The sequence below is a fragment of the Exophiala oligosperma genome, assembly GCF_000835515.1.
Source record: "Exophiala oligosperma strain CBS 72588 unplaced genomic scaffold supercont1.4, whole genome shotgun sequence".
NCBI lineage: Eukaryota > Fungi > Ascomycota > Eurotiomycetes > Chaetothyriales > Herpotrichiellaceae > Exophiala > Exophiala oligosperma.
In genome coordinates, this window is record NW_015622821.1 from 1,119,749 (window position 1) to 1,132,817 (window position 13,069).

The following is a 13,069-nucleotide window of genomic DNA, read 5'->3' on the forward strand; positions in this document are numbered from 1 at the left end:
TGCTTCTCGACCAAAGCTCCATGTCGGAACCGAAGGTGTCAAGATATATCATTGGTGGACTGATGACATAAGCAAGCCCATTAGAAGCGTTCTCCAGCCGTGACTATTCCAACGCGTCTTGCTAGAGCACGCGTCGCGAAACATTCAAGTCGAGAATTACATGCATGTGCAGACACCATTCCACCATGCGGTTCTGAATGAGCACCAACATGAAATAATCAGCCTTGAACGAAAATATGGAGGAAGATAATCCTTTCAGCAAGGCTCAAACAGTTCATCCAGAAGTTCGAGCGTATGTTTACAGTCTGGTCAATGCTGTAAGTATAGTCCATTCATCCCCGAATGCACTCGTTGACGCCGTCTAGCTTGGTGGAAGCAGCACCGACGATGACGGTCGCTACGTGCTCGGTGACGATGCGCTTGCCTGCTTGCGCGATTTGAAGCGCTGGCTCAAGTTCTATGACGAGAAAAACAACCGCCTAGACGTGGCACGATGTCTCGCAGAAGCCCACCTTGTTGGAGGAGATCTCATACCAGTCCTTGCCTCGTGGCCCGACGATGGCAAGGCCAACAAATTGAAGGCAAGAGTTGCACTGGCATGTCTGGAATTGCTGGTACCATTGACCTGGCCGTTGGAAACAGGAGGAGAAATGACTGCGAACCACCATCGGCATACACCATATCTCCAACAGGCTCAGGTGTTATACAAGGCTGGCATTCTCGGCTGCGATACTAGTAGTATCCTTCGCCAGGTCATACGTATAGGTTTGCCTTCGATTGCTGTTGCTAGAGACGAGAGGACAAGTCGAGACGATGGTATCCTCAAACTCATGCTTTATTTCTTAAGAAATCTAGCAGTCATCCAACAGCTCCCGAATCTGCCAAGTCAGGGTCTGGATTCAGAAGTCTCTCGCTCTGCAACAATAGAGGCGTTTCGTGATCAGGATGTGTTTGCCCTTCTTTTGACAATCTGTTCGAACATGGGCGAAGACTTCAACCTTCAGGATGTAATCGTGCTAGACATCATCTTCAACCTCATTAAAGGCGTCGATCCGAAGCGATTGTGGATGACAGAACAAGAGCGAAAGGGTCACGGCATCACTGAGCTAGGAGCAGCATTGGCGCTCGAAGATAGCCAAACAAGAGGCGCAAAACGACACCAATGGAGTCGACACGGCCGGTTTGGTACCATGATCTGGGTTAAGCGTGAGGATCAAAAAATGTCTGCTGTTTCTGGGCAGGACAATCTGAAGAATGACCAGCAAGCCTTCTTCAACATGGACAAATCGAAGAAGTGGAACAAACCACAGCAGAAACGCAAAGACATTGAACACACTATCCATGATTTCGATCATACCACTCGACTTACAGACTCAGCTGCCGAAAAGCTTCGCAACTTTGTCGAGGAATTTCTAGATTCCGGCTTCAATCCATTCTTTACTCATCTCAGAAAAGCTATCGAGAGGGAAGCAGAACGTCTCACAGATGTCAACTACCGCCAATTCTTCTACACCGTGGCATGGTTCCTCGATGCGGAACGAAGCCGTAGAGAGAGACAGAAGAAGGAAAACAAGCCCGACAAGGTCCGCACAGATTTCGAAGATGAGAGCTATTCGCTTGTGGCAGCTGTGCTGAACCAGGAAACATTCATTATGCTTAATCGCTTCATGCAACTCTCTCTGGACAACAAAGAAGCTCAGGATCTCAACGCAAGCATGCGCTGCTTTACGCAAATTCTTCTTACCGTTCAGGAAATGGCACAGAGTCCAGTTGAAGAAGACCAAGAGATTGCCGACAACATCCAGAATCGAATATTCTACGAAGAGACAACACATGACAGAATTGTCAGAATCCTGCGAGAATATAAGGATCAAGGGTTTGGATACCTTGACGCCTGCACTGAGCTATCTCACGTATTCCTCCGGATGTTGGAGAGATACTCCAAAGAAAACGTTGACTTACAGATACGATCCAGACGTAGGGCCAAGAAGAAGCATAAAGAAGTCCAAAGACAAGCGGCGCAGACTGGGGCTGATCTAGGTGCGGAAGACGAAAACTCAGAAAATGAAGATATAGCAGATGTGGTTCAAGTCGCCAAAGAACGCAAGTTCGACTTCCATCGGTTCGCAGCGAAGTTTTCCACCCAAGCATCAGTCAATACCTTTGTTGCCTTAACGGCATTCTACAAGGATCTCAGCACTGAACAACTTAAGAGGGCGCATCGTTTCTTTTATCGAGTGGCCTTCAAGCAGGATTTGGGTCTGCTGCTTTATCGCGTCGATATCATTGCATTGTTTTACAAGATGATGAATGGCCCCGATGGTCTCGAATCAAAGCACCCCATGTTCAAGGAATGGTCAGAATTTACGAAACAGCTATTCAGAAAGATGTTCAAAAAGATTGAGCAACGACCCGAGTTAATTGTCGAGATGCTCTTCAGCAAAATAAACTCGACACTACATTATCTAGAATTCGGGCAAGAGAAGCAGACAATTCCAGCAACTCGCGCCCCGGCAGACTTAGAGATCCGACCCGCCCTCGGGAGAGATGTCAAAGAGCAGATTGGAATCGTCGTGACTGTCTTGCTGAAAGATGGAAAAGATGATCTTATTCAATGGGTCAAACACGTGCTTGGAAAGGCACATGACGAGAGACATGCATGGGAAGCAGAGGCAGAAGCCCGTAAGGGAGGGTCCACCGAACCTGCTGAGGAGCAGCCTGAGGCTCCTTCTGGGGAAGTTAACATCGGTCAGCCACCTATCGTTACTGTCCGCCCAGCCTCTGAAGATATCAAAACAGCCATGTTCAAGAATGGACGGCTACGATTGTTAATGACTCTTGTCGGCTTCGAACGACTTGGAGATGAAGATGTGCTCGGCGCAACGTGGATTATACCGTCGAGTGTGAACTCACAGGGTTTGGCAGAGTCGAAAGAAGCTATTGTACATTACGAGCAAATGCCCTGGCAAGCAGAAAATGCACATGAAGATGCCGAGGACATGATACGTAGGAAAGCTAAAGCCAGGAAAGGCAATGAGGATGACGAGGAAGCTCCCCGCGATACCTTTATCGACGATTCGGAGGGCGAAGAAGAATTTTTGTTCCCTGACAACCCTCGCAAGAAGAGGTCTAAGGACATTCTGAAAGAGCTTAAAGCGAGTCGGAAGAGAAAGCGCGGGTCGGATGATGATGATGATGAAGACGAGCTCGACGAAGAAGCTGCAGCACGGAGAAGAGCTGCTCGTGAAGCCGCTGCCAGGGAAAGACGACTCAAGATCAAGAGCGAGGCTTATATCAGAGACAGCGATGATGAAAGTGACGTGGAGAGAGACCGAATCTTTTTCGAGCGTGAGGAGGAGTTGCGCAAGAAGACGGCGGAAGATCACCTTCGCAAACAAGCGGCGTTCGTCAATGAGCAATCCACCAAAGCCAAGGGCAAAGGCAAACGCAAGGTAACGATACCTACGTTGCCACAAACCCAGGGAACCACACAAGAGAGCGACGATGATATTTTGATGGGTGGTATGGACGATGAGCCCGACCAAACCGCATCTTCGCAGCCTCAGAGGAGGTCTGATACCGAAGCTGAAAGTGAGGAAGAAGAAACGCCTCTGTCATCGCAGAGTTCCGCGACAGTTAAAGGCGTCGGGCTTCAAAAGAGTGTCCTTCAGGAGATATCACAACCAAGGGCAACTTCAAGAGCTGCTTCAGCAAAGGTTGGTGGCGGCAGTCTGGACGATGAGAGCGATGTTGATGAGGAGATTGTTCCAGCTGGAAGACAACAGAGGGTTAGGGGTGGTTTTATTATCGACAGCGACGATGATGAGTAGGGTATAAAATAAGTTAACGACACCGCTCTATTAACGATCATGCAAATATCACAGTCGAGGTCTCTTGAGGTCGAGAGGGTTTGTTAACAACTATTAGTGGTTTTTTGAAATTTGCTGCCTCCACCAATTCGTAGTATGTGACAACAAGCTGAAGCCATCGGCGCCCTCCGACGACCGTTTCCGGTCACGCTCTATTCGCTGCCCAACACTTGCTTTCCTCTCTCTCGCATTCTGATAAGAGCTTGTTCGTCACTTCTGACATCCTTATAGATTTCTTCTTCTTTCAGCCGTTGTTGCTGTTGCTCAATTTTTGTTCCGTCTCGGTCTGCCCATTGCTCGTGGTTCTGTGGATATAGAATGGCACAGGAAATCATTTATTTCGGCCGGTTTGTTTCGACACCAACACCTGACGAACTTCAAATTCGGACAGGGGCTGTTCTTGTCGATAGCAGCGATGGAAAGGGAATAATACAGAAAGCAGACTGGACCGTTGCTAGCCCTGATGATGCTATTATCAAATTCGGAGTCAAGGCGCCTGTGGTAATAGCCAAGGAGAATGGCTTTTTCTTTCCTGGGTTTATAGGCAAGTCTCGATGCACGAGGTTGGTGCTGGGTAGAGTTGCTAATGATTGTATAGACACTCATATACACGCCTCGCAGTATCCTAATGCTGGAATCTTCGGAAAGTCGACGCTCTTGGACTGGCTCACCACATACACATTCCCTCTGGAGTCTTCCTACGGCAATGTCAAGTCTCCCATGTACAAGGACGCCGTCGAGCCTCCAGATCCGCTCACCCGGGCGAACAAGGTGTATAACAGGCTCATCAATCGTACTTTAGCCAATGGTACGACTACCGCTTCGTATTATGCCACTATCCATCTGGAAGCGACCAATTTGCTCGCACAAATTGCCTTCCAGAAAGGTCAACGAGCATATATTGGGCGTGTGTGCATGGACAGGCCGGAGACATGTCCAGATTACTACCGAGACGAAAGCACCGAAGAGACAATAACGAACACGAAGGCGAGCATCAAATTTTGCAGAGAGCTTGACCCTTCTGGTGAACTTTTAGCACACATTATCACGCCAAGGTTCGCACCTAGTTGTCTACCAGAGACCTTGAGTCAACTCGGCGCACTGGCGAAGGATGAGGACCTCAGGGTACAGACTCATATATCTGAAAACCTGAACGAGGTCGAGCTGGTCCGCGAGTTGTTTCCCGATCAAAAGAGCTATGCTGACGTCTACGATCATCATGGACTGTTGACGGCCAAGACCATTCTAGCACACGCTGTACATCTCAGCAAGGAGGAGATGCGGCTGGTCAAGCAACGGAACTCGAAGATCAGCCACTGTCCGGCTAGCAACAGTGCTTTGGGAAGCGGCTTCTGTCCAGTGCGGCAGATGTTGGATGAAGGACTCGAAGTTGGTCTTGGTACCGACGTCAGCGGAGGATACAGCCCCAGCATTCTCGACGCGGCGAGAAATGCTTGCATCGTGAGCAGGCACGTGGGTCATCTAAACAATGGAGACAGCAAATATAACCTCGGGGTGTCCGAGGCGTTATGGCTTGGTACAATGGGTGGAGCAAAAGTCGTGGGAATGGAAGGGCGTCTCGGTGGATTTGAGGAGGGCATGCTCTGGGATGTACAAGAGATCAACTTGGGTGAGGTCGGCGAGGATGGTCAAGGCGAAGACACCGGTGTAGATATATTCGGATGGGAGCGTTGGGATGATCGGGTTGCCAAATGGCTGTGGAATGGTGATGAGAGGACGGTAGGGCGAGTATGGGTTGGAGGGAGACTGGTGCATGAGCGGCGATGATGACTTCCCTACCCTATCAACATTGATGCTGTGCTAAGAGTAGAGCATGTGTTAGGTGCTTTGGAATACAAACGATTCGAGGCAGCTTTACGGAGTACTCGTACTCGCACTCCGATCATAGTAGACGTAGACGAGGCTGTGAATTGGCTGGCTTAGGTAAATAATCAGTAACAGCCTCGGATATCGCCTCCGCATTATTCTCGAGGATCGAGTTCATGTGTTTTCACGTGGAGTATTCGCCCGTCAACAATGGCTGCACGCTTTCTTCCCTAGTTTTCAACGACTACACACTACTATGCTGTACTGTGTGGATTCTGCAAGCTAAGCAGTTACAGCGATGAACGGTCCTTGTGACCTGCATATTTCCTCACAATGTCCTCTCCGGCATCGTCGATGGGCGCGTATACGTCTTCCTCCCTCCCCACGCTATCCGCCTCCATGAAATCGGTGGGACAACAAGTTGCTGGCAGAGGCTCATCCTCGGGCTTCAGTCGTGCTATTGTGGGAGCTGTTACCTTTATACCAGGTGCTTTGTTCTGGCTCATTACGTTCACGACAATCACCTTACCAACATGGTTGTTTACACTGTTCTCCATGAGCCTGACTTTCACCATGAACTTCACCACTTTGTAAGCAGGAAGGTCTCCGAACACGATGCTCAGCTAACATGTGGTATGTAGGCTCTTGATCGCCCTACTCATTGTCTCGACCATCAGCTGGTTCATTCGCTATCGTTTCCTCAATGTCTACACTCGCCTGCCACAGGAGCCCCAGAGAAAAGAGCCGCAGATAGATCTATTTCCAGACACACAAGAAGGGGATTCGAAGCCAGGGCTGTCAAACTACCTTGATGAATTTTTGAGCGCGATCAAGGTGTTTGGATACTTGGAAAGACCGGTCTTCCATGAGTTGACCAGGACAATGCAGACTAGAAAGCTCATTGCTGGGGAAACGCTGCTGCTCGAGGAAGAGAAGGGCTTTTGCCTGGTTGTGGACGGTCTTGTCCAGATCTTTGTCAAGTCGTTGAGAGACGCTTCTGAGGGCAATACTGAGCAAATAGACCTCTTTGGCGAAGAAGAGGGGTACCATGAAGGTAATCAAGGATACCAATTGCTTACAGAAGTCAAGAACGGAGCGTCCATGTCCTCCCTCTTTTCCATCTTGTCACTCTTCACCGAAGACGTAAAGCTACGACACGACGACCGCAACCCTGCTGCTCCAGTCTTCCATAATAACACCTCTCATACACCCGAGTCAGACATCGCTAGCCCTGCAACCCAGCCTTCGACGCCAGCCGCGGCACTTTCTGGACCCCAAGGCCATATGCATAGACAAAGACTGCCTGCGGTTCCTCCATTGACTCTTGAGCCTCCCTTTGACGAGCGCGAATATCCAACGCCTGGAGCGAATACAAGGAAGGCCGCGTCAGCACACCCTGATATCGTTGCCCGAGCTACAGTGGACACTACAATCGCAATCATCCCAGCAAGCGCCTTTCGCCGATTGACGAGAGTGTATCCCAAAGCCACGGCTCACATAGTCCAAGTGATCTTGACACGGCTGCATCGAGTAACATTGTCTACCGCTCATCAGTACTTGGGACTGACTTCGGAAGTTTTGCAAATTGAGAAGTCGATGAACAGGTTCACGAGCTTCGATCTGCCCAACCATCTGCGAGGAGCTGCCCTCGACAGGTTGAAAGACAAGTTCAACAAAGAACGGGATCGCATTGGCCCGGAAGAGCTGACTAAAGGGATCGCCTTGCACAATCCCTCTGTAAACCGGCGAAGATCATCAAGCGGGCTACGAAGGGAAGCTGCCATTGCTGCCAGAGCGGCTGCTGCTCGTGGAGCTCCACTGGCAATGACGCCGAATGTCACGCGTCCTGTACTGGGTGATAGAAATGTTAGTTCTGGGGATCTTCACGGGAGCTCAAGACCTAGCCAGAGACCGATCAGCATGCACATTCGATCTACTTCCAACTGGACGGGCATGGGTGCCCCGGAACCCTCGAAGTTGGATCTAAGTAGTCCTCTGGGGGGCCGCGAGCAGGCCTACTTTTCTCCATTCGGCAATGACATGCCGCATCGACAAGATTCTGTGGCCGAAGATGGCTTATTTAGAGAATCTGTCTTGGAATGCATGGCCAAGGCACTCGGTCTCAACGAGCCCATTAATCAGTCGTTGAGACGCGGACCTGCGTCTGTCGAACAGAGCCCACGTCTTGTTTCGTACGACGCAAGAAGGCAAACTGCAATTTTCAACAACGCATTCGGGTTCATCGACGCGTTTGATGAGCTAGGCGACGGTGATTCTGAGTCAGTATCCACGTCGATGACTAGCGTCAACGGCCTGCAGGGTCAATCTTTGCATGACGAATTAATCGATGATGTGGAAATTGTCTTCTTTCCCAAAGGATCAGTTCTAGTTGAGCAGGGTGAGAGAAACCCTGGTCTTTACTACGTTATTGACGGATTCCTGGACGTCAGTATCCCAGTCGAAGAGAAGGAGGAAAGGAAAATGGCATATTCCTCAAGAGCTAGCGCAAATGGCCATGACGAGCCATTCCCCCGACTACGACGCACAAAAACGTCGACTTCCCGGGCTTCGTCGATGCCCGGTGGCCCCGGTCACTCTCGAGAAGGGAAGCGGATGGTCCAAAAGTCGCTCTTCCTGGTTAAACCTGGAGGCATCGCAGGGTACATCGGAACTTTATCATCTTACCGTTCCTTTACAGATGTCACGGCCAAGACGGATGTGTATGTTGGCTTTCTGCCTCGTGCAGCTCTGGAACGTGTTGCAGAGAAATATCCTATTGTTCTTTTGACGATGGCTAAGCGGTTGACGAGTCTACTCCCCCGTCTCATCCTTCACATCGACTTCGCCTTGGAATGGGTGCAAGTTGACGCGGGCCAAGTCATACATCATCAAGGAGATGAGAGTGATGCCATTTATATCGTTCTAAACGGTCGACTGAGAGCAGTCCGCGAAGCTGAGAGTGGAAATATGCGGGTTGCAGGAGAATATGGCCAGGGTGAAAGCATCGGAGAGCTGGAAGTCATGACAGATGCGACCAGACCGGCAACGCTGCATGCAATACGAGACACGGAACTCACCAAATTTCCGAGGAGCTTGTTCAACAGTCTTGCTCAGGAACATCCGACAATAACAATACAAATATCAAAGCTGATTGCTCAACGAATGCGAGCATTGGTAGAAGCTCCCTTGACGGAGAAGGGCCAGGAGAGAAAGAAAGCAGCCGTGGGCGAGACTCAGACGTCGAATTACAATCTACGGACCATAGCAGTGCTGCCAATCACTACTGGAGTGCCCGTGATCGAATTCGGCAATCGACTGTTGGCAGCCCTGAGTCAAGTCGGTGTTATGAACGGGGTGTCGCTACTAAACCAAGCCATCATCCTCAACCACCTTGGACGTCATGCATTCAGTCGAATGGGTCGGTTAAAACTGTCACAATATCTCGCAGATCTCGAGGAGAAATACGGCATGCTGCTCTATATCGCTGATACTAGTGTCAACGCTCCATGGACTCAGACTTGCATTGCACAAGCTGACTGCATCTTGCTGGTTGGTTTAGCCGAAGCCTCCTCTAGCATTGGTGAATACGAGAGGTTTCTGCTCGGTATGAAGACCACGGCTCGCAAAGATCTCGTTCTTCTGCACGTTGACCGCTATGTCCGACCTGGACTTACGAGAAAGTGGCTGAGAAATCGAATGTGGATCAACGGGGGCCACCATCACCTCCAAATGGCGTTCCGAGTCAGTCCCGAGGCTACGCCTCATGCTCAGCCTAGGCGACTTGGAACTGCTATCAAGCAGAGAGTGCAGGTCATACAAGCAGAGATCCAGAAATACACGTCACGGAGAGTTCGACAAGCTCCTCTGTATTCGACAGACACGCCGTTCAAAGGTGACTTCCATCGACTGGCAAGACGGCTATGTGGCAAGTCTGTGGGCCTCGTCCTTGGCGGAGGTGGTGCTCGGGGTATTGCTCACGTCGGAGTCATTCGAGCTCTGGAGGAGGCTGGCATCCCCATCGACATCATTGGCGGCACATCGATTGGGGCTTTCATGGGTGCCCTCTACGCACGCGACGCTGATGTGGTACCTATGTTTGGTCGAGCAAAGCAGTTTGCTGGTCGAATGGGCAGCATGTGGCGTTTCGCGTTGGATCTTACCTACCCGTCTGCATCGTACACGACAGGCCATGAATTCAACCGGGGTATCTTCAAGATTTTTGGTGATTCGCAGATCGAAGACTTTTGGCTCTCCTTCTATTGCAACACGACAAACATTAGCAAGTCCCGGGCGGAGATTCATACGTCGGGATACGCGTGGCGGTACGTCCGTGCAAGCATGTCTTTGGCCGGCTTAATTCCACCAATTTGTGACGACGGTAGCATGCTTCTGGACGGTGGATATATTGACAATCTCACCGTCGCACACATGAAGAGCTTGGGAGCAGACCTTGTATTTGCCGTGGACGTGGGCAGCCAGGATGACGATACACCACAGCAATACGGTGACACGCTTTCTGGATTTTGGGCACTGTTGAATCGCTGGAATCCATTCTCCTCGATACCAAACCCGCCCAGCCTCAGTGATATTCAAGCGCGATTGGCGTATGTCAGTTCTGTGGATGCGCTGGAGAGAGCGAAGAATACACCAGGTTGCTTGTATATGAGGCCACCAATTGACGCGTACGGGACGTTGCAATTTGCAAGTTTCCAGGAGATTGTCGAAATTGGACACTCGTATGCCAAAGAGTTCCTGGCTCGTTTGAAAAGTGAAGGTGAATTGGACGGTGTAATTGATGCATGGGCCGCAGACAATGATGAGAAGGGCAAGCAGCTGCTTCGGGCTCTGGCACCGAGAAGAGCCTCGATATAGGTGTAGCGTTACCTGCCTGGGTAGCTGTTAAACGCGTATACGAACAGTGATTTTGTTGTCTATTGCCTCTACCTAGATCAGCCCTTGATTGTCTATCCATCTAGTGTAGCGAAAAAGAGATCCATACGATACATGATGTCAACGGCTGCCATTGTCGTGTTTAATTGGTGGATCTTGCAGCGATTTGGCGAGATCCGCAGATCCGACGTGGACGAGGCTGCATCGAATTGGTGCTGACATCGTGACGTCGAGATGTAAAATGCAGCGGTCATGAACCACGACAAAAATCTGTCAAGATGTTTGAAACCATGGCATAACTCGTACTCTCCTCGTGTTCAGGTTGTTCTTTCAAGAGTGTTCCTCCTCGGAAAGACTTCCTTCCAGCCCTTTCCCCTCAAGTCTGGTTCTTTCACTATTCCCAGTGAGTGGTGATTGATGGACAGTGCATCCTTCCGCCACGACGTCGAAAGGGACAGCATGTCTCAAAAACCACTGAATCCTGGAGATGGTCGACGGAAGAAAAAGGTACTCATTGTGGGCGCCGGTGCCGCCGGCATGTCCTGCGCACACCACCTGAGCCAGAGCCCTGACAAGTACGACATCACTCTCATCGACGCGGTAGATTACTGCGGCGGCCAGGCCTTCGCGGTGCCACTGAAGGACAAAGAGCGCCATGGGGCCAGCTGGTTCAATCAAGGCGTCCAGGGCGGCAGCTACATCTTCCACCACACACTGACCATGTTCGCCCGACAAGGCTACCACGCCGATCCGGTCAATCTGCAGGTTTCGTTTGGCAAAGACGACACCTTCTGGACCAACGTCTTCCCGACCGAGTTGATCGCTCACCACCAAAAAGAAGTCAAGCGCCTCGCGTTCGCACTCAAGTTCATGCGCTGGTTCGAGATCCTGTTCGCCCTCGTGCCCATGAAGATTTTCTTCAAGCTCTGGATGTTCTCCGAGGAGTTCACAAACACCGTCGCCCTGCCCATGGTCGCATTGTTCTTGGGCACGGGCAACTATGCGCCAGAAGTGCCGACTATGATGCTCGAACGTCTCTGTACCAGCCCGACGTATGGCATGTGGTATCCGTACGACGACAAGAGCATCGCCTCCAACATGCCACCGATGGTTGTGTTTCCCAATTTCTCCGAGTTTTACGAGACGTGGCGCAAGGATCTCGTCGACCGCGGCGTAAATGTCCGTCTGTCGACGGAACTCGTGGCGGTGTTGAAACGCGACCGCAAATCTGGTGTCGTCGTTTCACTGAAAAAGCGGACGCCTGCGCCTGACCACCACAACCCGAACGGTGGGGATCCTGAAGCGCCCACGTTCGAGGAACACTACGATGAACTCGTCCTCTGCTGCCTTGCCGACACGGCCAAGCGTGTCTTGGATCGGACTTGTTCGTGGCGCGAGCGGAAGGTCCTAGGATCCGCCAAATTCTCGGACGACATCACCATCACGCACACGGACTCGGAGTACATGAAGAAGAACTATCAGAATTTCTACGACGAGTCCCTCGCCGTCCAGAGCCTGTCCGGGTCGGACCAGAGCGCACGCTGCGACGCGGCACGGAAAACCTTCCGGCCCATGTACTACATCAAAATGTACGAGGAGGACCGGTCGAAGTTGGAGATGTGCTTTGACACGACCAACTACCAGGCGCAGTTCCCGGAGAACGTCCCGTTCGAAGACCACGTCTTCCAAACCATATACCTGAACAAGGACCGCGACGGGCACCTCTGGACCGACCACGAGATTGACGAGTCCAAGATCATCCGCAAGGACTGGTGGCACCAGTTGTGCCACAGCTACACGCACTACCTGTTCGTGGTGCCGTGGATGATGTTCCTGCAGGGCAGGAGGCACGTGAGGTACGCAAGCAGTTGGACCATGGTGAATGCCCACGAGGTCGCCATCATGGCTGGCATCGCGGCCGCTGTGGACTTAGGGGCAGAGTACCCTGAAGATTTGGAGAATGATAAGTTCGCACTCTTGTCCTTCAGGCTGTATTACCTCCTGGTCTATGGCAAGTGGTACCGACGGAGGCATTCCAAAATGAAAGGCGGTTCCGGGAAGCAGCAGCAGAGTCAGAAGGCAAGTGAGGGCCAGAGCTGGGCCAGTGGATTGTACGGGAGTGTGTACAAGGGCCCTGGTGTCGTCGAGGAAGAAAGGACGACATGGAGGGAGGAGATGAAGATGGGGAGGAGTACGGGGAACTTGGCTGATGCGGTCAACAAGGATAGAAGTCAACCTTGATAATAAACAGAATGTGTTCGAGTACTGTCCGGATACACATCTTCGATAGTGGTCGCGTGAGCACTTGTGGTTACGGAGTAAATGATTGTGAAATGGCCAGCTTACCAATACATGTTCAGGTGTTTTATATCGAGTATGAAGCACTTCACCAGTCATGGAAATGAAAAGATAAGGTACTTGCTAAGCGGAGTACAGTACCATGGGATGCTCGTCATAGTGGATGATGGGTCGGGATCAGCTTT

The 13,069-nt window shown here is 51.0% G+C and overlaps 4 protein-coding genes across 4 annotated transcripts; all 4 read left to right on the top strand.

The window, feature by feature from the left end:
* Positions 1-236: 236 nt before the first annotated feature.
* Positions 237-3,830, top strand: PV06_04535 (uncharacterized protein; the record flags this gene model as incomplete). The annotated part of the gene is made up of 2 exons (XM_016405438.1): positions 237-317; positions 366-3,830. The coding sequence occupies 2 exons, from the start codon at positions 237-239 to the stop codon at positions 3,828-3,830; spliced, it is 3,546 nt and encodes a 1,181-aa protein (XP_016263644.1).
* A 255-nt stretch (positions 3,831-4,085) lies between these two features.
* Positions 4,086-5,741, top strand: PV06_04536 (guanine deaminase). The gene is made up of 2 exons (XM_016405439.1): positions 4,086-4,413; positions 4,468-5,741. The coding sequence occupies exons 1-2, from the start codon at positions 4,188-4,190 to the stop codon at positions 5,655-5,657; spliced, it is 1,416 nt and encodes a 471-aa protein (XP_016263645.1). The 5' UTR covers positions 4,086-4,187; the 3' UTR covers positions 5,658-5,741.
* A 175-nt stretch (positions 5,742-5,916) lies between these two features.
* PV06_04537 (uncharacterized protein) lies at positions 5,917-10,568 on the top strand (the record flags this gene model as incomplete). The annotated part of the gene is made up of 2 exons (XM_016405440.1): positions 5,917-6,286; positions 6,338-10,568. Exons 1-2 carry the CDS (start codon positions 6,030-6,032, stop codon positions 10,566-10,568), a joined length of 4,488 nt encoding a protein of 1,495 aa, XP_016263646.1. The 5' UTR covers positions 5,917-6,029.
* A 281-nt stretch (positions 10,569-10,849) lies between these two features.
* PV06_04538 (uncharacterized protein) lies at positions 10,850-12,979 on the top strand. The gene has a single exon (XM_016405441.1). It carries the CDS (start codon positions 11,004-11,006, stop codon positions 12,825-12,827), a length of 1,824 nt encoding a protein of 607 aa, XP_016263647.1. The 5' UTR covers positions 10,850-11,003; the 3' UTR covers positions 12,828-12,979.
* Positions 12,980-13,069: the final 90 nt, after the last annotated feature.

Bases quoted from the DNA above. Each gene is read 5' to 3' on its own strand.
- PV06_04538 (XM_016405441.1), top strand. From the start codon at position 11,004: ATGGACAGTGCATCCTTCCGCCACGACGTCGAAAGGGACAGCATGTCT.
- PV06_04536 (XM_016405439.1), top strand. From the start codon at position 4,188: ATGGCACAGGAAATCATTTATTTCGGCCGGTTTGTTTCGACACCAACA. The intron at 4,414-4,467 runs GCAAGTCTCGAT...ATGATTGTATAG, and splicing joins TTTCTTTCCTGGGTTTATAG to ACACTCATATACACGCCTCG.